This window comes from Podarcis melisellensis, assembly GCF_964234715.1.
Source record: "Podarcis melisellensis genome assembly, chromosome: 10".
NCBI classification, from domain to species: domain Eukaryota; kingdom Metazoa; phylum Chordata; class Lepidosauria; order Squamata; family Lacertidae; genus Podarcis; species Podarcis melisellensis.
In genome coordinates this window covers 9,576,031-9,596,831 of record NC_138542.1, presented here as the reverse complement: position 1 = coordinate 9,596,831, position 20,801 = coordinate 9,576,031, and the positions used below count along the sequence as shown (strand labels likewise).

The window sequence follows — 20,801 nt, the reverse complement described above, 5'->3', positions numbered from 1 at the left end:
TGTGAACACATTCCAGCAATGTTTCCTAAATGAAAAACGTAGCTTGTGAAGCAGCCCACCAGAAATGGTAGCTATACAGAGAACCTGTAACATGTTGTGAGAGCTTTGGGGTTGAGAGAAAGGGAAATACATACTGTAAGGTATAAGCAATGTGCGGCAGAAACAAAATATTCACCCAGTTGTGGTGTGTTGCTTATGATAGCATTAGGTTCCTAGCTGAAGTCCGGAATGCAAATATTCCCTCAGAAGACAGGTTAGACAGATTACATCCAGTTTATTTATAAAAAGGTTTGTACAATTAAATTATATATATATTTAAAATTTTACACCCTCCTTCCTTCATTTGATTTCTAAGGAAATTGGTCCCTGTGGTTTTACACTGCTGTCTCTTTCGACTCGGGCAACTGCGGAGGCTTAAAGTTTGTCACTTCTTTGAATGTGATGCCTGGGGAAAAAAGAAAGAAAAAGAATTGCATTCACATTCAGAGAAATAATGATTCACATCCCTATTACTTATTGTGAAGTACCACCAGACAGGGAAAGTATCCCACCCCCATCATTGACAGTGTGCGGGCCTCTGATTTAGCTATAATTAATTATATGTTAATAACATCTATATCAGGCCTAGGCAAACTCGGCCCTCCAGATGTTTTGGGACTACAATTCCCATAATCCCTGACCACTGGGCCTGTTAGCTAGGGAGTTGTAGTCCCAAAACATCTGGAGGGCCGAGTTTGCCTAGGCCTGATCTATATCTTCATTATTACCTATAATATTATATATATTATAGGTAATAATAATATAAAATATAGGTAATATATAAATAATAATATAGGTAATATATAAAACCTATTATAGGTTTTACAACAGGTCAGACTGGCTTGATGAATCAACAGCAGCGAAACCAAAACAATGCAAGAGGAAAAGGTAGATCACATGACAATTGAGTGGAGAGCCATAACTCAAGTTGTCAAGCACAGACTTTGCAAATAGAAGATGCCAGATCCTATCTCAGGCATATCTTCTTAAAATTGCAGGAATTAGGGCTCAGAATTAGGGCTTAAGACAGGAAGCTGTTCTAATGGAAACTTTCTACAATGGCTTTCTACATTACGTCTGCCATTCTTAGGCCAGCGATGGAGAACCTGTGACTCTCCATGATGTTACTAGATATAGCTGCCACCATCCTAACTATTGGTCATGCTGGCTAGGGCTGATGGGGGTCAGAGTCCAATTGCACCTGATGTCCATAGATTCCCCATCCCTGACCTAAGGCCTGTTTCCCAAACGTGGGTCTCCAGCTGTTTTTGGACTACAGTTCCCATCATCCCTGACCACTGGTCCTGATAGCTAGGGATGGTGGGAGTTGTAGTCCAAAAAAACGGCTGGAGACCCAAGTTTGGGAAACAGTGGATTAGGCAATATGTGGCAGTCTGATTTGTTGCACAATACAAATGTTGATAAATAGGTCATGAACATGGGGGAACGGAAGTAGAATGGAAAGGAAAACTATACAGAACCAATGAGGGCTGGAGGGGGGGGGACACACATAGAAATTCACTGCATCGGATTTCTAAATTCACCTGAAGCATATTTTAATTACAGTGGTACCTCAGGTTAAGTATTTAATTCATTCCGGAGGTCCGTTCTTAACCTGAAACTGTTCTTAACCTGAAGCACCACTTTAGCTAATGGGGCCTCCTGCTGCCGCCGCGCCGCTGGTGCAAGATTTCTGTTCTCATCCTGAAGCAAAGTTCTTAACCTGAAGCACTAGTTCTGGGTTTAGCAGAGTCTGTAACCTGAAGCGTATGTAACCGGAAGTGTATGTAACCCGAGGTACTACTGTATAAGCCTATTTTCCTAAGAGCCTATAGATGTTTTCTGTCCTAGCCTGAAGATTGCCAAAATGTACCAAACCTACATTTCCACTCATCCAGCGGCAGATCCATGTTGTCAAAAGTATCATCGTATTTCTCTGCTTCGGTTTCCTCTTCAGGATCGTGAATGGCTTCAAAGTAAGGATGTGCTAAAGCTTCTGCAGCCGTCACTCTCTTCTCTGCGTCTAACACCAGCATCTTCTCCAAAAGGTTCACAGCTGGATCAACAAAGGAGAGGGCAAGCACTAAGACCCAGCATGAAACGTAATGATTTTAATTTTCCAGCAGCAAGTCAGGTTTAAGGAACTAATACTGAGCTTAACTATGCTAACAGACGATCATATAGATCAGGAGTGCTTTTGCATTTTCAGAGGCCACTCAGTTCCTTGGGATAGAAGCAAATTCATCCAGTGCTATACCAGCTGCACTGGTTCCTGGTGGAGTACAGGGTCAGGTTTAAGGTGCTGGTTTTAACCTTTAAAGCCCTATATGGTCTAGGACCCTCATATTTACAGGACCACCTCTCCTGGTTCGCCCTACGGAGGACCTTACGGTCCACAAACAATCATACTTTTGAGGTCCTGGGCCTCAAGGAGCTTAGACTGGGCTCGACCAGGGCCAGAGCCTTTTTCTGGTGCAATATTACAATAAAACCAGATGAAGTATGGGAACTGTCACACAGCTTTTGAGGATATTTATTTCTGCCTTACTAATGAAACTGGGACACGGGTAGGGCTGTGTTCTAAACCACTGAGCCTAGGGCTTGCTGGAAGGTCGCGGTTCGAATTCCTGCGAGGGGTGAGCTCCCGTTCTTCGGTCCCAGCTCCTGCCAACATAGCAGTTTGAAAGCACGTCAAAGTGCAAGAAGATAAATAGGGACCACTCCGGCGGGAAGATAAACGGCGTTTCCATGTGCTGCTCTGCTTTGCCAGAAGTGGCTTAGTCATGCTGGCCACATGACCCAGAAAAACTGTCTGCGGACAAACATCAGCTCCCTTGGCCAGTAAAGCGAGATGAGCGCCGCAACCCCAGAGTCATTTGCGACTGGACTTAACTGTCGGGGTCCTTTAACTTTTAATGAAACAGTAACTTTCTCTTACACCACACCTTGTTTAAATTTGGCCGTTCTAATGGGAGATCGTTTAATTCAGATGGGGATAAATATCCTGCACAGAGCAATGTTCAGATAGAAGCAAAATTCTTGGAAAAGCTTATTAGAAAAGGACAGAAAGTATCTGCCCAACTTCAATGACACTTAATTGTTCACTGCCATGTTATACCCCACAGCTTCATTATTTGTTACGTGCATCTATATTTACTTACCTAAAGGATTTGCATACTTCAAGATAGCAGCAAAGTCTTTTTTCTGCACTTTTGGAAGGCTTTTGATATAGTTTTTTGCCTTGAAAGAAGCCAAAACAGGATGTTAACATTTACAATAAAGAAATGACATTGAATTTAGTCTCAGTGCTATCCATGGAGTACAAATTTAGTTGTGTCTCAAACTACTACATAATAATAAAAACGATCCTCCAAAACAAAGGTACAATGAAAATTACTATGAAAAAGCATATACGCCATCTCTCACCTGAACTGGTGCAATGCACATGGCATTTCTGAATTTGCACTTTGTCCTTAAGAAATCAGAGAAAGCCGGAGCTTCTCCGAGATTTGGTGTTTAATATTAAGGACTATCAAAAAAACCAGCAGAGAGGAATTGAGAGAGAATTAAGAACCTCGGATGTGAGATCTCCAGGCTGATAGTAGATTAAGACTGATGGACATTTGTTGGGGACTGAAACCGGGAAAGGGGGGGTGGAGTTTTGGAATCCAAAGGGTACATAATCATAATTTGTTCTGTTTTTATTTTGTTTTGTTATTTGTATGAATATTGGGAAATTCATGGAAGGGAATTTTGGTCGACTTTAGAAAAAATGTTTCAAGAATGAGTATTGATGTATAAGTATTGATGTTTAAGTTTGGATAAGGCAAAATTGGTTTTTTAAAATGAACTAAATTAAATAAAAATAAGGTCAGCAAAAATAAATTGAGGAAATCGATGAAAGAGAAAAAGCAAAATAATAATATGTTAAAATAAATTATTAAGTTAAAGTTGAGAAATAAGTAATAAGGATTTGCTGAGCTAATAATTTGAATTGGAATACAAGAAGGGAAGGTGCGAGGAGGTCTGAGAAATAAGTTAAAAGAAAATAAGCAATTGAAATTTTATGTGTTTTTAATTGTTTTTAAGTTTTGTATTTTTTTGTTTACTTTTGTTTTTGTTTTATTATAGAAAATGCTAATAAATATTCATTAAAAAAAAAAGAAATCAGAGAAAGCAAGAACTACTTACATCTTGACTTTGCAGTTTCTGAACAAAATCTTGAGTTGGCGTGCCTGTTACTTTCATTATTTCTGTGAGCTGGTCCAGGTCTGAATGCCAAAGTCAGGAGTCAAATCTTCAGTATGTATGTCAAAATAAAAAGCATGTTGTAACAGATCCGGTTTTTCTTGCTATTAATACTGGAACATACAACACGTGTAAAAAGGAGAGGTGTTTTAGATGGTCTTGGCTTCCACATGCCAAAGTCTACTGGTCTCTTATAACTTCTCAAAACCACAGCTGGCTAAGGATGACTTCTGAATACCATTCAGAGATAGCAATGGGGAGGACACTTCATAGTTCAGATTTGGACCTGACAGTATCACAGAAAAACATGTTTGCACAAAGACTTGAATGAGATTATCACCCCTATTTTATTGTCCTTTCCGGGTCGCCCAACCACTGCCACAGCGTCCTTTCTCTTGGCAGATCAAGATGAGCAGGTGACAGCAAAGGCTGCAAGGTTTTTAGCTGGGGCAATCAGAATAAGATCCACCATTCGACTATTAATTCAAAACCCTAAAATGTATTTTATAGAATTGACTTTTTATTTCTATTCTTTGTATATCGTATTGCTGTTTTATTGCTATGGCAAATGGCTGATGCAAATAAAGATTCATTCATTCATTCATTCATTCATTCATTCATTCATGTTTCCACAAGCTTTTATAAGCCACATTAGAGCTCAAATAGTTTTACACTTATCTTTCAAAACTGGTTATAAGAACTTTCTGCAAGTTTTGACGGCAGCCTTCCTTAGCTTTAGCTGTCCCTGACTTTCAGTAATACTTGCTGAGCTTCTATGTTGTCCCACAGCAGGGAAGGAAGGGACAGATATGAAGTTGTAAAGCATAGCTGGCAACCTGAAAAAACCAGCCCTGCGTGCCAGGGAGTCTTACAAATGTGAATTTCTACTTGCAATTAGTAATGCAAAGCAGCCGTGATGTACTATTAAGTTTCCCTCTTTGCAAATTTTGGCCAAAACACAAACGTAAAAACATTTGGAAGCAAGAAGCTAAAGGGATAATTATTTGTTTAAAGTGTTTCTGAACTCGCACACTTTTGACACCCAGATTCTTACATACTTCTACATCTTAATGCCAAGTGTTCGCCGTGAAAGGATACGATCGTTGCCTTTGAAGAGAGGCCTTCCCGTGATCATCTCAGCCATGATGCAGCCCACTGACCAGATGTCAACTGAAATACAGAAAATGATTACGTTAAATTGCTGTGCGAGACCTTTTAAGTTCAGCTTATGCCTGTGCTTTATGCAGAAAAACAAATCCTTTTAGAGGCAAGGCACATAAAGTTTGCAATTGCAAAATGTGCATTTGGTTTCTGCAAGAGGAGTAGCTCCTTGACACAACCCAATGTGTGCTTTTGGGGGAGCTGTGGAGGACTGGATTACAAATGTTCCTTTTCTACTTTCAAGAGTGAGCAACTATGGACGGACGCAGCAAGTTGTGATTCTGAGTTGGGGCCTGTGGCGTTTCCTCCTAGGTGGGTCATAAGGAAAGGGTTAAATGAGTGTGATGTAATTGGCCAGTGGGAACCCAAGGGGAGGAGTTAGAGTTGTGTGGAAGTCAGTTGAGAGTTGGGAGTTGGAGAAGGAAGAGGGAGGCTAAGTCTGTGGGTTGGTCGAGTTGTGTTGTGAGAGAGTGAGAGGAACTGTTAGGTGGAGTCAGATAAGATAATTGGGATAACCAGTTTGAAGTTGTTAGGAACGTATAGGTCAGTAAAGAAACTAAGATTAAGAAACTGACAAGAAAAATTAACTGAAACCTTAAACTTGTTCATGCTTATAAAAAGAAACTTGATTATTTGTTAATGTTAACAACTGTCTGGACTCCGTGTGTACCCGAGAGAAACGGGTTGGTGGCAGCGAAGAGGCAATCACAGTGGTGGCGCGGGGATCAATAGACCGTCAAATGTCCAGGGACCCTGTGTGATTGCCACAGGGCAATCCACTGTTGTCATTAGCTTTTCATTTATTTAATACACCTCATCATTTCTCTATGGAGCTCAAGGTCAGGGGTCAGCAAACTTTTTCAGCAGGGGGCCGGTCCACTGTCCCTCAGACCTTGTGGGGGGCCGGACTATATTTTGAAAAAAAAATATGAATGAATTCCTATGCCTCACAAATAACCCAGAGATGCATTTTAAATAAAAGGTCACATTCTACTCATGTAAAAGCACGCTGATTCCCGGACCGGATTTAGAAGGTGATTAGGCCGCATCCAGCCCCCGGACCTTAGTTTGCCTACCCATGCTCTAGGTCAGCAGTTCTCAACCTGTGGGTCCCCAGATGTTGTTCGACTACAACTGCCATCATCCCTGAGCTCTGGCCTTGCTAGCTAGGGGTGATGGGAGTTGTAGTTCAACAACATCTGGGGAGCCACAGGTTGAGAAAGACTGCTCTAGGTGGTGTGGTTAGTTCTCTCCCTGCCCCATTTTACCCAAGGGATCCTGTGAGGTGTGCTTGGTTGAGAGATGGTGACTGCCCAGGTCACCCAGTGAGCTTCATAGCTGAATGACTACTTGAGGAAGGGCAGTACCTCCGCAGTAGAGAATCCACTCTGCATGCAGAATGACTCAAGTTCAGCATCTCTAGGTAGGGCTGAGAACCTCACCTGTCTGAAACCTTGGGGAGCCACTGCCAAGTTAGGGTAGAGGAGTTTGGATTTGATATCCTGCTTTATCACTACCCAAAGGAGTCTCAAAGCGGCTAACATTCTCCTTTCCCTTCCTCCCCCACAACAAACACTCTATGAGGTGAGTGGGGCTGAGAGACTTCAGAGAAGTGTGACTGGCCCAAGGTCACCCAGCAGCTGCATGTGGAGGAGCGGAGACGCAAACCCGGTTCCCCAGATTATGAGACTACCGCTCTTAACCACTACACCACACTGGCTCTCTGGGTAGAGACAATGTTGAGTTAAGACGTTACAGCAATCTGACTTGGTATCTTAACTGCTCTGATAAATAGTGCTTTAGGCAGTTCTGCACATGATGAAGTGCAGTTCTGCAGTGATGTCCAAACTTTTTTCAAAGAGGGCCAGATTTGATGAAGTGAAAATGCATGAGGGCCGGTCAAAGTTGTTGACCTTTTTTAGGATTTTGCCCCAAAGTTGTTGACCTTTTTTAAGGATTGCTCCCCCCCAAAAAAAATTATTGGGTTGAACTTGCATTTACCTTACATTAGGCCACACCCCCTGGCCAACCAGATTGGTCAACCCAAGGAGAGACACAGGGGAGAGCTCCGTGATGAGCCTGCAACACCATTTCCATGGTGAAGAGAAATGGCTTTGGCAGAGTATTGGCTCCTGGGATGCGCAAGCTGAGCAGCAGGCGCTAGGGGGCCGCAACAGATTCATTTCTCAGAACTGCTTGTGGGGGGTGAATTAAATCGACCAGCGGGCCACATTTGGCCCCTGGGCCAGACTTTGGGCATGCCTGCTGTAGAGGGTCTCGTCAACCTGGGAAGGTAGCCCATCTAGGAGAAGGACAACACTGATCGTAAACCTCTGCTGCCTTGTGGGATATCTTCAGGAGAAGAAAAGGCTAACAAGTAAATCCTACACAAATCTGGAGTGCCGGCCCTAAAACGGTTGGATGGTGCCTTTGTACGCCTCTTTCCGGCAGCTCCTGCAGCCAGGTAGAGGTAAAGGGACCCCTGACCATTAGGTCCAGTCATGGCCGACTCTGGGGTTGCGGCGCTCATCTCGCTTTATTGGCCAAGGGAACTGGCGTACAGCTTCCGGGTCATGTGGCCAGCATGACTAAGCCGCTTCTGGTGAACCAGAGCAGCGCACAGAAATGCCGTTTACCTTCCCGCTTGAGTGGTACCTATTTATCTACTTGCACTTTGACGTGCTTTCGATCTGCTAGGTAGGCAGGACCAGGGACTGAGCAACGGGAACTCACCCCGTCACAGGGATTCGAACCGCCGACCTTTTGATCGCTGTGTTTCTCTGCTCTCCTTTGGACCACATCAGCGAGGCCAAGAAGGGGCCTTGTTTAGGCAGCCCAGGACCTCCATACAAACTGCCCAGGCTTGCGCCCCGGGGAAGTAACTTCAGTGCTGCTTTCGCAGTGGTTTGACTTTACCCCTGGAGGCACACTCCATTGTTTCTCAACACCAATCATAGAACTGTACAGTTGGAAGGGACCATTTGGAGAGGGGTCATCTAGTTTAACCCTCTGCAATGCAGGAATCTTTTGCCCATGACCTTGAGATGAAGAGTCTCATGGTCCATTGATTGAGCTATCCCAGATGCAGATTTATTGTGGAACGAGCATTCAAAGGCATCAACTGACTTTAACAGAAGTGCGGTTGAGTAGGCAACCAATGGTTAGCACTCAAGAGAAAGGAAAAGGACTACAGCAGCAGTTCTCAACCTGTGGGTCCCCAGATTTTGTTGGACTACAACTCCCATCATCCCTAGCTAGAAAGGCCAGAGCTCAGGGATGATGGGAGTTGTAGTCCAACAACATCTGGGGACCCACAGGTTGAGAACCGCTGGGCTACAGGAAAGGGTGGACCAGTACTGGAGGCAGGAACAGCTTAATAATACAGTGGTACCTCGGGTTACATACACTTCAGGTTACATACGCTTCAGGTTACAGACTCTGCCAAGCCAGAAATAATACTTTGGGTTAAGAAATTTGCTTCAGGATGAGAACAGAAATCGTACTCTGGTGGCATGGCGGCAGCAGGAGGCCCCATTAGTTAAAGTGGTGCTTCAGGTCAAGAACAGTTTCAGGTTAAGAACGGACCTCCAGAACGAATTAAATACTTAACCCGAGGTACCACTGTAATAACAATGATGATGATGATGATGTTGATGGTTTGGTCAAGCAAATGGATATAGGAACAGGAGTATCTGCCAGTATCTGCAAGACTGTATCTATTGCCTGGGACTGAAGTTGTTCTAGGAAGTTAATAAGGACACTGAGACAATGAGAAGGCAGGCTGAAAGCCAGGCATACCCTGAGGTAGCTAGATTGCCATATGGCAATACCTTGGAACCCATGAATGGTAGCAAATGTTCCTTGATTTCCCGAGGGGAAGCTGGAATTGTTTCTCAAGACACCTGGAAGGCCTCCACGGAAGTTAACAGCTGCCCTCATTTTTGTTCCAGATATAAACAGACTGAGAATTGCAATTAGCACAACAGAGATCAGGGGATTATGTACAAAGCAATACCCCTTTGGTTGGTATTCCGAGAGACAAATGTAAGCACAGGGTAGCTTTGTGTAATGATGCCACTGGAAGAGCTCAAGTGACAGTGTTAATCTGAGCACAAACACGACAATTACCTGTTTGTGTATAATGCATCCAGTTAAGTATAACTTCTGGGGCTCTGTACCATCTGGTAACCACGTAGCCAGTCATCTCGCTATCTGTATGCCTTGCTAGCCCAAAATCCAGAATCTGTTACAGAGGAACCAAAGACGCATACAATTTGCAGCTCCAAATTAGTCATAAACACATTGAAAACAGGGGTGGCAGAGAAGCAGAACGCGTTAAACCGATGTTCTAGCACTGCAATTGAAAAAATCACATTGGTAATAAGCATGCAAAATTACACTCCTGATTGCCATTATAATGCTGCGGAGGAAACAGTGCTGTTGCGCTCTGTTAAGCGAGAAGAAAAATACTTTTCTTCTTCGCTAAGAGGTCCAGATCGAGGGCTCAGTCCCAGCATCTGTTTTCAAAGCCAGAATATATGAAGCGAAAGGAAAATTAATCACTTTGAATGACGGTTTAAAGACCTATGGGGCTAAGATTCATGCTATGATAATTGGGTTGAGAAATAAGGGGCAACATTTCTCCCTTTTCCTGCTGCAGCCCCTAAGACCTCCGTTTCAGAGGGGAGAAAACAGCAAATACATGATGAAGAGAGCGCAACAGAGGTTATATTTTCTGAGAATCCTCCAGAAAAACAATCTCTCAAAGGACCTGTTGATGGCATTTTACCATTGTAGTGTTGAGAGTGTATTAACTTATGGTCTCTGTGTGTGGTTTGGGAGCTGCACGGTCAGGGAAAAACCATGCTGTCCAGGGTTGTAAAGACTGCGGAGAGAATAATTGGGTGCACTCTTCCCACCTTGGATCAAATCTACACTTCCAGGTGCCATAAGAAAGCTGCAGAGATAGCGCAGGATAGTGCACACCCCGGAAATGATCTCTTTCAGCTTCTGCCTTCTGGAAGAAGGTACAGGGTTATAAAGACTAGGACTAGCCGCCTGAGAAACAGTTTCTATCCAAATGCGATTTTGGTTTTAAACGCAGTATAAGGAGTCTCTATGGGAGTGTATTGTATTTTAAAAATGGGGTATCAGAGTTTTTAGGGGGACAACCAGGCTGGGATAGCAGGCTTGTTGGTTTTGAATGTCTTATGTAGATCCCCCCCCCCAATTTCGTTGTTCTGTATGGGACAATGACAATAAAGAGTATCGTATCGTATTGTGGGATCCTGTGGAAAAGCCAGAATGTGGAAGGAAGGTGGTGCAAGGAGAATTAGTGGAGATCACTTCTCTTCCTCTCGCATTAAAAGATGTTGCCGATAGATCGCCATTGCTTACTTAGCACCAACTAGGCAAAGAAATGTTAATCATGGGTCCCAGAAGTGGTGGCAAGGTGCATTCGATACTTCTACTCTTAAGTCTCTTATTTTAAAAAGACCATAGTCTGGGTGATGGGAACCATGCGTATCCACCAATATCTATGAGGTTGTGTGTAGGGATGATTGCGGAGTGGGGAGTGGGGTCCAGAGGGAGCACACTCCCCACCCGCAGGCAGCCTCAGTCTGCCTGCACGCGTGACCTTGGGGTGCGGAGCACACACACCCCTCACAGACAAAGCCATGCCTGTCTGAACACTGTTGCCTCTGTCTAACCTTTTGTGGTCTCAGTAGTCTGTGGTGCCCTGTCTGTAATCTTTGTCTCTGAGACCTTTTGTCTCCTTTGTCATACACTGTGCAAGGGGAAAATGACGCGGTGGAAACAGGTGCCAAAATAATTTTGTACCACCCCACAATCTCAGGACCGGAAGATGTGAAAAGGTCACAGCCCAAAATGTATCTGCCTGGTTTGCATATTTGTCTCAATAAAAGGAGGCTCCACAGGGCTGGCTGGCAGCTTGCATGCAGCTCACCTGCGCGCAGCTCACCTGCATTATTAACTCCTGCCTCATGTCCATCACTTCAGTTGTGTGTACATGCTTTCCCACTGCACCCAGTTCAATACTTATTTATGGAGGTTTGTGCTCACAGACATTATGGGATGGTCAACAGTGGTTGACAGCATCAGACCGTTAAGCACGCAAAAGAATCTTAAACACTGTTGAGCTCTCTGCTGCAAGAAGTCCCAGGGTAGGATCCTTTCATAACTTGCAGAGGCTACTTTAAAATAAAAGGATAGCAGTCTAAGGCTGTACACACAATAAGCATAATTTCGCCTGGTGCTCTGCAAACTGTCGCTGAAGCACAGGCTGCAGTTACTTGCAAGGATTTAAAACGCAGTTACACCAGATCTGTGTAATATGATTACAAAGGCTGGCTGCAGTCACAAGCCCTTCAACCCTTCGGTTAAGAGACGGTAATTTTTCCGCAGGGCTTACGCTTCACTCTTAAAATGTTTCAGGGTTAATAAGGTCTGCTTGTTTTGACAACGGTGTTTTACACTACAATTCTGTCACAGATAATAGGTCTGTGGAGCATTGCTGATTTCTTAAAAGATGGATGTGCTACAAAGCAGTCTCCTCTTGGGAACTGAATGGTGTTTTTAAAGCATGAACCGTCAATTACTCAAACTTCCTTGCATTAAAAAAATAAAATAAATCAATTTTGTAAACCTTAAGTTTCCTATCTGTCAGCTGTAGTCTATTTGTAGGTCAAAATCTGACGTTTCAACCTTGGGTGTCAAGCAGGAAGGCTGGAATCAGTTAAGGTTCCTGCTGAAACAATTAATTTCATTATTTATTATTTTATTTATTGTTTATTTAATATTTTGCTAAGGTATGATTTCATAGGATGGGGAACCACCTGACTGCTAAATCTACACAATGTCTTCTTCTTCTTAGGCGATCACTCATAGCTGAGTAAGATTGTCTTCCATAAACAAGGTTTTAACTGTGGGTCCATAAGTGACTGTGGAGGCCAATTCTGGATCCACACATCCTTCCACAGTGGGGACATTGGTTTCTGGGTGGGAGTTGATCATGGTGAGGGTTTGCCAAGCGTGCCTTCCTCTTAGCACTTTTCTCCCTTTCATCCTGAGTTCAAGTGTCTTCAAAACCCATGACACCTTTGGTGAAGGCTGTTCTCCAATTGGAGCGTTTGGAGACCAGTGTTTCACAGTTGTTTATACCACATTTATTTTAGATTTGCCTTGAGAGAGTGTTTGAACCTCTTTTGTTAACCACCAGCATGACGCTTTCCATTTTTAAGTTCGGAAGAGAGTAGTTGCTTTGGAAGACCAGCCCAACGACGTTGATGCTGAAGAATCATCACTTTGTCACTTGTGATCTTTGCTTCTTCCAGTACACTGGCATTAGTTCACCTGTCTTCCCAAGATTACAGATGACTCCCCAATTACACAGGTTTTTGTTCTGGTTCCCCCGCTTGCTAAGTGAAAATCGCCTAAGTGGAAAGCACCCTCTATAAACTCTTTAAATGCCATTCCTGCCAGTCTCTCTCCAATCCAAAAAATAAATAAACACTTGTTCTTGTGCAGAGGAATGAGCTGCATTGGCCACGGCCACACAAGTTGCCGGGTCAAACTGCCTCAGCTCCCTCAGCAGGCGTGGCGACAAGTTCACCCTGATGCCTCGCAGGGCTGGGGCTGATGCAGTTTGTTCTTCTCTCCATGCGCCGGGCACTGGTGGCAGAGGGACTCAAGAGCGGTGGTGGTTTCATTCGCAATATACAGTTTGGTGAAGGCACCATTGTGGTCTGGCCATCAAACCGGTCCCATCGATACGTCGCCCAGGCCTACTTATTTCCATCAAGAAACAGCAACCACAGACTTAGGCACACATTCTTCGACAACAAATGCAAATTGAAAACAATCTCTCTCTCTCGCTGAATCTGACATCATTGCTAACCCTTCCCAAATTTCGGCGCTGGCGACAGAACCACTTGCAGTGAAACAACTGCTTTGTTTCAGAGAAATGCAGATGTCTACTTGGTTTTAATATCCTTGTTCACACTGAAAAGCACTTTCCCAAGGATCAGGGGATTTATCTGAAAGAGACTATTCATTATATGAAGGGAATCACGGACGTTGTCTCTGCATACTAGTTGTTTCTGGCAACAGTAAGTGGCAATTCTAGTTCACCAAAGTGGTTTTGTGGTTGTTGTTTTTTGAACTGCACAACTGAATGATAAAAGGCAGCAATACTTAACACATCAGTCGGACCGATCACTCTTTTCCCACTTCCCTTTTAAATTAAACCTATTATTTTATCGAGAAAGTTGCAATTACATAGTCAATGCCATTCTATTAATGCCACAACTCAGCAGTGTGCATGGAACAGTTTGATCGTCTTCAGGTTATGGGCTTGGTTTTTTTTGCTGCTGCTGCAGCTTCCCAGTGTTCAAATGCAAATATTTATATACCCAACACTCCCTTTAGCCCTAATAGAATATAAAATGCAGCTCGGCAGTTCAAAGATCCAGGAACCAAGCGACTGCTGTTTGTGGCAAGGAGACAAGCAGGAGAGAGTAAGAGGAGAGACTTCCAATCACCTCACCATCTACAGCAGGATTCGGCCCATGGGCCGGATGCGGCACATAAAAAACATTTTACCAGCCCCTGAGCTGCCCGCTTGGTGAGTCCCCCAAGCACTGCACTAACCGACGCAGCGCAGTGTGGGGACTCGCCAAACGGTGCCGAAAATCGCACCTGCACATATACCAGAAATGTCCAGATGCCGAAAATCGCTTCTGCGCAGGCGTGATTTTCGGCATCACACTGCGCCAGTCCGGCCCACGGATGATCTCTGTGGGAGTGATCTGGCCCATGGCCGGTAAACCTTGCCGATCCCTGATCTACAGCTACCCACTCCCTGCTAGTCTTGTACCAGCTGAGCCTTTCACCATTAGGCAAGCCAGCGCCAGCAGCTGAGAGCAGCTTTGACCTCTTTGACCTCTGCACCTGCAGCCAGTCTACATCTCCTGGCTGCAGCATCAGCTACAAAGCAGAGACAGGGCCAATGCTACAATTGTTTTAACTGTTTTAAAATTGCATGGGGTTTGCATGTGGCTGGGAGAACAGTGGGGGCCCCAGTTGCAGTGGTTCAGGATTCAGGAAGATTTGGTGTGAGAGGTGGGGCAGGCCGGGTAACTGGGACAGGCAGTTAGTGACTGTGCTGTGTGCCAGACCCTCTTCCAACCTGGGGAACTGTGCCTGTCCTATCAGCCAGCTCACAGGGGCACGGGTGGCACTGCGGTCTAAACCACTGAGCCTCTTGGGCTTGTCGATTAGAAGGTTGGCGGTTTGAATCCCCGCAACGGGATGAGCTCCCGTTGCTCTGTCCCAGCTCCTGCCAACCTAGCAGTTTGAAAGCACGCCAGTGCAAGTAGATAAATAGGTACCCCTGCGGCGGGAAGGTAAACGGCGTTTCTGTGCGATCTGGTTTCCGTCACTATGTTCCGTTGCGCCAGAAGTGGTTTAGTCATGCTGGCCACATGACCCGGAAAGCTGTCTGTGGACAAACACCGGCTCCCTCGGCCTGAAAGCGAGATGAGCGCCACAACCCCACAGTTGCCTTTGACTGGACTTAACCATCCAGGGGTCCTTTAACTTTTATCAACAAGCCCTCAGGTCTGTGGCTGCCGTCGCTGATTGCCAAGTTGGCTCTGAGTAAGACTTGCCTTATCCATTATCTGATTATGAATGAGGAAGCCAATCGGGTCTGCATCACTGAGACCTAGGATGAAGTTGGTCTCACCCAGCTATGCCCACTCAGTGCAGCATCAACATAGGAAGTGAAGTTGCTTTGGTCTATAGAAGTTCTCTTTCTCTTCCTCCAGGCTCTCTGTCCAGTTGGGAACATGTGTTCCTGGCCCTGGGCAACTGGGATGGATTAGGGATTCTGCTGGTTTACCGCCCATCTTGCTGCCCAGCAGTCTTCCTGCCTGAGCTGACACAGCCGGTCTCAGAGGCAGTATTGAGGACTCCCCGACTGCTGGTTTTGGGAGGGCTTCAACAGCCACGCTGAGGTGATTGCTCAAGAGCTTTTATTGCAGGGGAAATAATCCAACTGCATGCACAGAATGAGCAATTTTAGTTTTGGAAAGGCAGTAAGAATGTTGAATTAAGAGCCTTTCCAGTTGGTTCAAAAAAATACAGATTTTCTTCTTGACACTTTAGTGACAATACCTCAACCCAGTAGCACTGTAATTCCTGCTTATTATTTCATGCAGCTAAGTAAAGTACCTCTGGCAAAGTTTATTCCACGCAAGCAAATGCTCAGCTCTGCTGTCCTCTTATAAACAATGAACCTCGCAGCATCTTGGGTGAAGTCCAATAATTACCAATGAAACCGGTCGTGCATGGCCCTCTAAAAAAGCAGCTAATTGCCTATGGTGCAAGCAACCTTACCTTAGCCAGTAATTATGAATTATGTTATTTCAGGCTTCAAGACACACTGGGCTAGTTTGGACAATCGTATCTCGACTTAATAAGCCAAGATATGAACAAGCCTTGTGGCCGCACACAGAGCCCTTCATGTGAGGAGGCAAAGCCGCAAAGTTCTCAGTTAATTATAATTTCTGGTCTGGGAAACTACAGTGGAACCTCGGTTTTCGAGCGCCTCAGAAGCCAAATGTTTCAGAACCTGGACACTGAAAACCTGGAAGTAATTGCTTCAGTTTTCGAACGTGCCTCAGAAGTTGAACGGCTTCCGAGACGCGCTTCTCAATTTTCGCCATTGAAATTGCTGACAGCCCTTTGCGCCTTGGTTGTTGATCGTTTTGGAAGACAAATGGTCTTCCAGAACTGATTACTTTCGACAACTGAGGTTCCACTGTATTAAACTTCAAACGGTGGATCAATACACTGGCTATATCAAACCTGTCAACTATAGTTTCCTGGATGGGATGAAATGGGTAACCAGAGTTAAGCAACCTATTTCTTGGCTTGCTTAACTCATTTCTGCCAACCCTTGTGAACTTATGACCCAAACACTACCATTATTCTATTACTTCAGGAGAGATTCAAAGGAACTACCACAAAATAATTATATACTACCCTGTACCACCCTCCCTTTGAAAGGCTCCTATCACATTAGTTCCGAGGTCCTACTACCAAATTCCGCCACATCCATTTTTAGATCTTCAAACTTCTGTAAGCCCAAAGTGTTCACATTTCTTACCTTCAGTTCACAGTCTTCGTTTACTGCTAGATTTCCGGGTTTTAAGTCCTAAAAACATATTTAAAAACAAACAAATCTGAGATGAAATTCTCTTCAGGAAGAACACATTTAAAATAAAAATAAAAAGTAGTACTTCTTTCAATGGAGGGCAGGCATAGGGAAACCTGGGCCTCCAGATGTTTTGGGACTACAACTCCCATCATCCCTAGCTAACAGCTGTAGTCCCAAAACATCTGGAAGGCCAAGTTTGCCTATGCCTGGTTTAGGGGCACATTTCATAGAATCATAGAAGGGAAGGGACCACAAGGGTTATTCTGTCCAACCCCCTGATATGCAGGAATCTTTTCCCCAACATGGGTCTCAAATCCACAATCCTGATACTGAGCGTCTCGTGCCCTCCAGACTGAGCTGGTAAATGTATCTAAATTTCAGGACTTCTTTCAACTGAGGGCAGTGTTATAGGTTGCCCACGGTAGTCTGTACGCAGATGCCCAAATCTCAACACATGGAGTGATGCTTGTGACTTCCTAAGCCTCTGCTGCTGGCGACCGAGCCACAAATAATCGGAAACAATCCTTTCATTTTAGCAGTTGTGGAACAGATTTTGTAATCATGATCAAGGCAAACATTAAGTTAACATTGCACTGACCCACTAGGTGTCTGTTTCTTAAATCATTCTCATGCCTTTGGCTTGCTTCTGTGAGAGAGCCATCTAAAACTACAGAAGAGAAAAACAGCAAACCGGAAATGAGATTCTTTACTTACCCGATGAATTATGCCTGACGAGTGGATATACTGCAAAAAAACAAAATTGCACTTTATTTATTGGACATTGATAAACAGAGATCACACTGAAAAGGTTTGTGATGCTATATGACTTTAAATTCTGATCTACGGAAATTAGAAACTACAACTGATTTTGCCTGCCAACAAAGTTTACTTTATTAATCACATTTATATTTCTTGACTCCTACAAGGAGCTCCAACATGATTTCTGCCCCTGCCAACCACGGTCTTCTCAAAGCTGTGACTTGCTCAGTTTTGCAAATACATAAAAAAGTGTGTGCGAGCTACTTTACATAAACACGTTAAGTCATTTTATGAAACTGTAAGAATGTTATTGGCTGAGTTCACATGTAGCACTCAGCCAAACCATGACTTAGCATGAATATATGGTCTCCCGGCAAGAGACTCCAACTGCTCTGGTCCTGCTACACTAAACCAAGGTTTGACTTACCATGCTGTCCAAATAGAACAGGGACTATCATAAGAGGAAATGTTTTCAACGTATATAATTGTTATTGTGACTTTTTATATTGGATCAAATTGCTACTATTAATGTTTGATGTTTTATTATTATTTTTATATGTGTTGGAAGCCACCCAGAGTGGCTGGGGCAACCCAGCCAGATGTGTGAGTATAAATATATTATTATTATTATTATTATTATTATTATTATTATTAATCTGAAAGATCAATCTGAAGGTGCATATAGTGCATCAACCTAAGTATGCCTGCATCTGTTCAGTGGCTAAACTTGCTGGAGGACGTGATGTCATTGCCCTGAGCTTTACAGAAAAAAAGCAGGATTTGCTAATTTATTGCATAAATTTAAGCCGTGTCAAGATCTAAGAAAAAGAGAGGGCTCAGGTTGATTTCTTCGTTTAATTATGTCTTCTTTTTCTACTTTTAATCACACAAGGTTGCACAGCTTAATGCTACAAAATCACCCTTCCTACTTAATTACTATATAAATAATCTCATCCCTGAAATGGCACCCTCCTCCTTTTTCGCCCCCACCCCTGGGAATCATCAATTCTGCTCTACGCCGATGATTTAGTTTTAGAATAAAATCTTAGGAGGATGCAGGTTAAATTTTGTCAACTTTGTAAAAAAAAAAAAGAGAGCGCATCTAAAAATTAACTATGATAAAACCAAGGTCATTGTATTTGGCAAGAGGACTACCAAGTCCAGATGAACTCTAGACAGTCACACCCTAGAGCAAGTACCCAGATTTAAATATCTAGGATTACTTATTGATGGGAAGTCATCATGGAAACCCCATCTGGAAGCAATTAAGCTAATATCTGGCCGGTCTACTGGACAGTTATATAGGTTCTTCCATTCAAATAATGGGCAGCTAATCAACCCAGCTATTAAGAGCTTTGTCTCCAAAATCATCGTCCAAGTGCTCTATGGGGCTGAGATATGGGGAACTGGTGTTAAATCTGAAATAGAGGTCCCACAAAATGAATTTATGAGGCAGATTTGGGGACTTCCCTGTGGGACACTGGCAGAGTGGAGTTGGGCCTTCCCTCGCTTGCAGTCAGAATTGATCAAGCCCAGGGGTGCCCAAACTTTTTTCAAAGAGGGCCAGATTTGATGAAGTTTTTGATGAAGCTTTCTTTAGGATTTGACCCCAATAAATAAACTGCCACAGGGGCCAGATAAAACCAGATTAGGCCCCCAAAATGGACTTTGGACATGCCAGATCCTGATCTTGCCCATCTGAGATACTGGCACAGGCTAAATACCTTCAATGATCATACTCTTATTAAGCTCTGCTGGTTAGAGCAACTAAGGACAGGGGGCTGGGCACAAAAATGCCAAGAGAAGGTTAGGACTTATAATCTTCTAATGGAGAACTACTTGTATAGTCAGTGTGGTGTAGTGGTTAAGAGCGGTGGACTCGTAATCTGGTGAACCGGGTTCTCCGCTCCTCCACCTGTAGCTGCTGGGTGACATTGGGCTAGTCACACTTCTCTGAAGTCTCTCAGCCTCACTCACCTCAAAGAGTGTTTGTAGTGGGGAAGGAAGGAAAAGGAGATTGTTAGCAGCTTTGAGACTCTTTAGGGTAGTGATAAAGCGGGATATCAAATCCAAAACTCTTCTTCTTAGCCCTTAGCCCACGTGATATTAGAAATTGGATTTTTGACCAGGATCCCAACCAAGCCAGAGCATCCATCACTGCCGCCCATTACTGTATCTGGTACCCCCAAATTAAGACCAATCACTCAAGGCCCCTTTGCCTTGAGACTCTGACCTTCCCACAACTACCCAGGGCCTTTGTAGAACTAAGATTCCAACAGGATGCCCTCATCATATTTAGAAGGGAGATATCGGGGAATGCCCCATATGGATCATATATATTGATGCAATCAGGTAGGAGACATTACACACTATCTGCTGATTTGCCCCCTGTATACAACGCCCAGAGGGGTTTTTTGTATCGCCAGTTCTTAATTGGCTTCCAAGTCGATCCACACAGGAAGTGACAGTCGAACCCCTAGCAGATAAACATCTATATATTACACACCAGGGAGCCAAATTTGCGCTGGCAGCCAAGAGGTTCTGTTCCAGCCATGAGAATGCACTCCAATCTTAATTTTTAATGCTGTAAATTTCTTTTTATGTTGTAAACTGATACAGGTTATGTTGTATGATTTTAGAGGAAAGCTTTCCTTTTATTCTCTGTCGCCTTCAGCTAGATACAATAAAACTGATGGATGACCGAATGCTACTAAATCCGTCATCCTAGCTGCATGAAGTTCTAGAGAATACCGTTTGCGTTTCTTCTTTTTCTCAGGGGAAGGGCTGCCAGATTTACCATAGAGCAGATCTTTTGTGGCTAAGACAGATGCTTCGAAGACAGAATTGAAGGGGGGGGCCAGTCTTCCAGTCCCAGTGCTGTGAGAACATATACCTTGCCCTCCAGAAAGCCTTGTACAGCTAACTCCAAGTATGATATCTATTTGCTGCAAACAGATGCTATTCTTCTATATCAACACAGACAGGAAACCACGGCCTTCCAAATTAGCACTGTTTAAAAAGCCACTTTTATTATTAGGCTGTCTGTCAGTATGCTTTTTATTATGTTTTTATCATTGATGTTCTGTAATGTGTTTTTAATGTTGTACACTGCCCTGGGATCTCTTGATAAAGGGTGGTACATTAATTGAAATAATAATAATAATAATAATAATAATAATAATAATAATAATAATAATAATAATAATAATAAATTATTTATACCCCATCCACCTGGCTAGGTTTCCCCAGCCACTCTGGGCAGCTCCCAACAGAATATTAACAATGATAATAAAAAAGCGATAAAACATTGAAAACTTCCCTAAACAGGGCTGGCTTCAGATATCTTCTAAAA

At 43.7% G+C, this 20,801-nt stretch overlaps 1 protein-coding gene across 1 annotated transcript in view; it reads right to left on the bottom strand.

Annotated features, from left to right (window-relative positions):
• Positions 1-254: 254 nt before the first annotated feature.
• MAPK12 (mitogen-activated protein kinase 12) overlaps positions 255-20,801 on the bottom strand; it is a 46,174-nt gene continuing 25,627 nt past the window's right edge. The window contains exons 5-12 of the mRNA XM_081927874.1: positions 17,405-17,434; positions 16,640-16,687; positions 9,577-9,691; positions 5,386-5,457; positions 4,231-4,310; positions 3,201-3,279; positions 1,922-2,095; positions 255-445 (exon numbers count right to left, since the gene is read on the bottom strand). Of these exons, the coding sequence (XP_081784000.1) occupies positions 375-445; positions 1,922-2,095; positions 3,201-3,279; positions 4,231-4,310; positions 5,386-5,457; positions 9,577-9,691; positions 16,640-16,687; positions 17,405-17,434 (669 nt within the window). The 3' untranslated portion in view covers positions 255-374. The remainder of the gene's footprint in view (positions 446-1,921; positions 2,096-3,200; positions 3,280-4,230; positions 4,311-5,385; positions 5,458-9,576; positions 9,692-16,639; positions 16,688-17,404; positions 17,435-20,801) is intronic.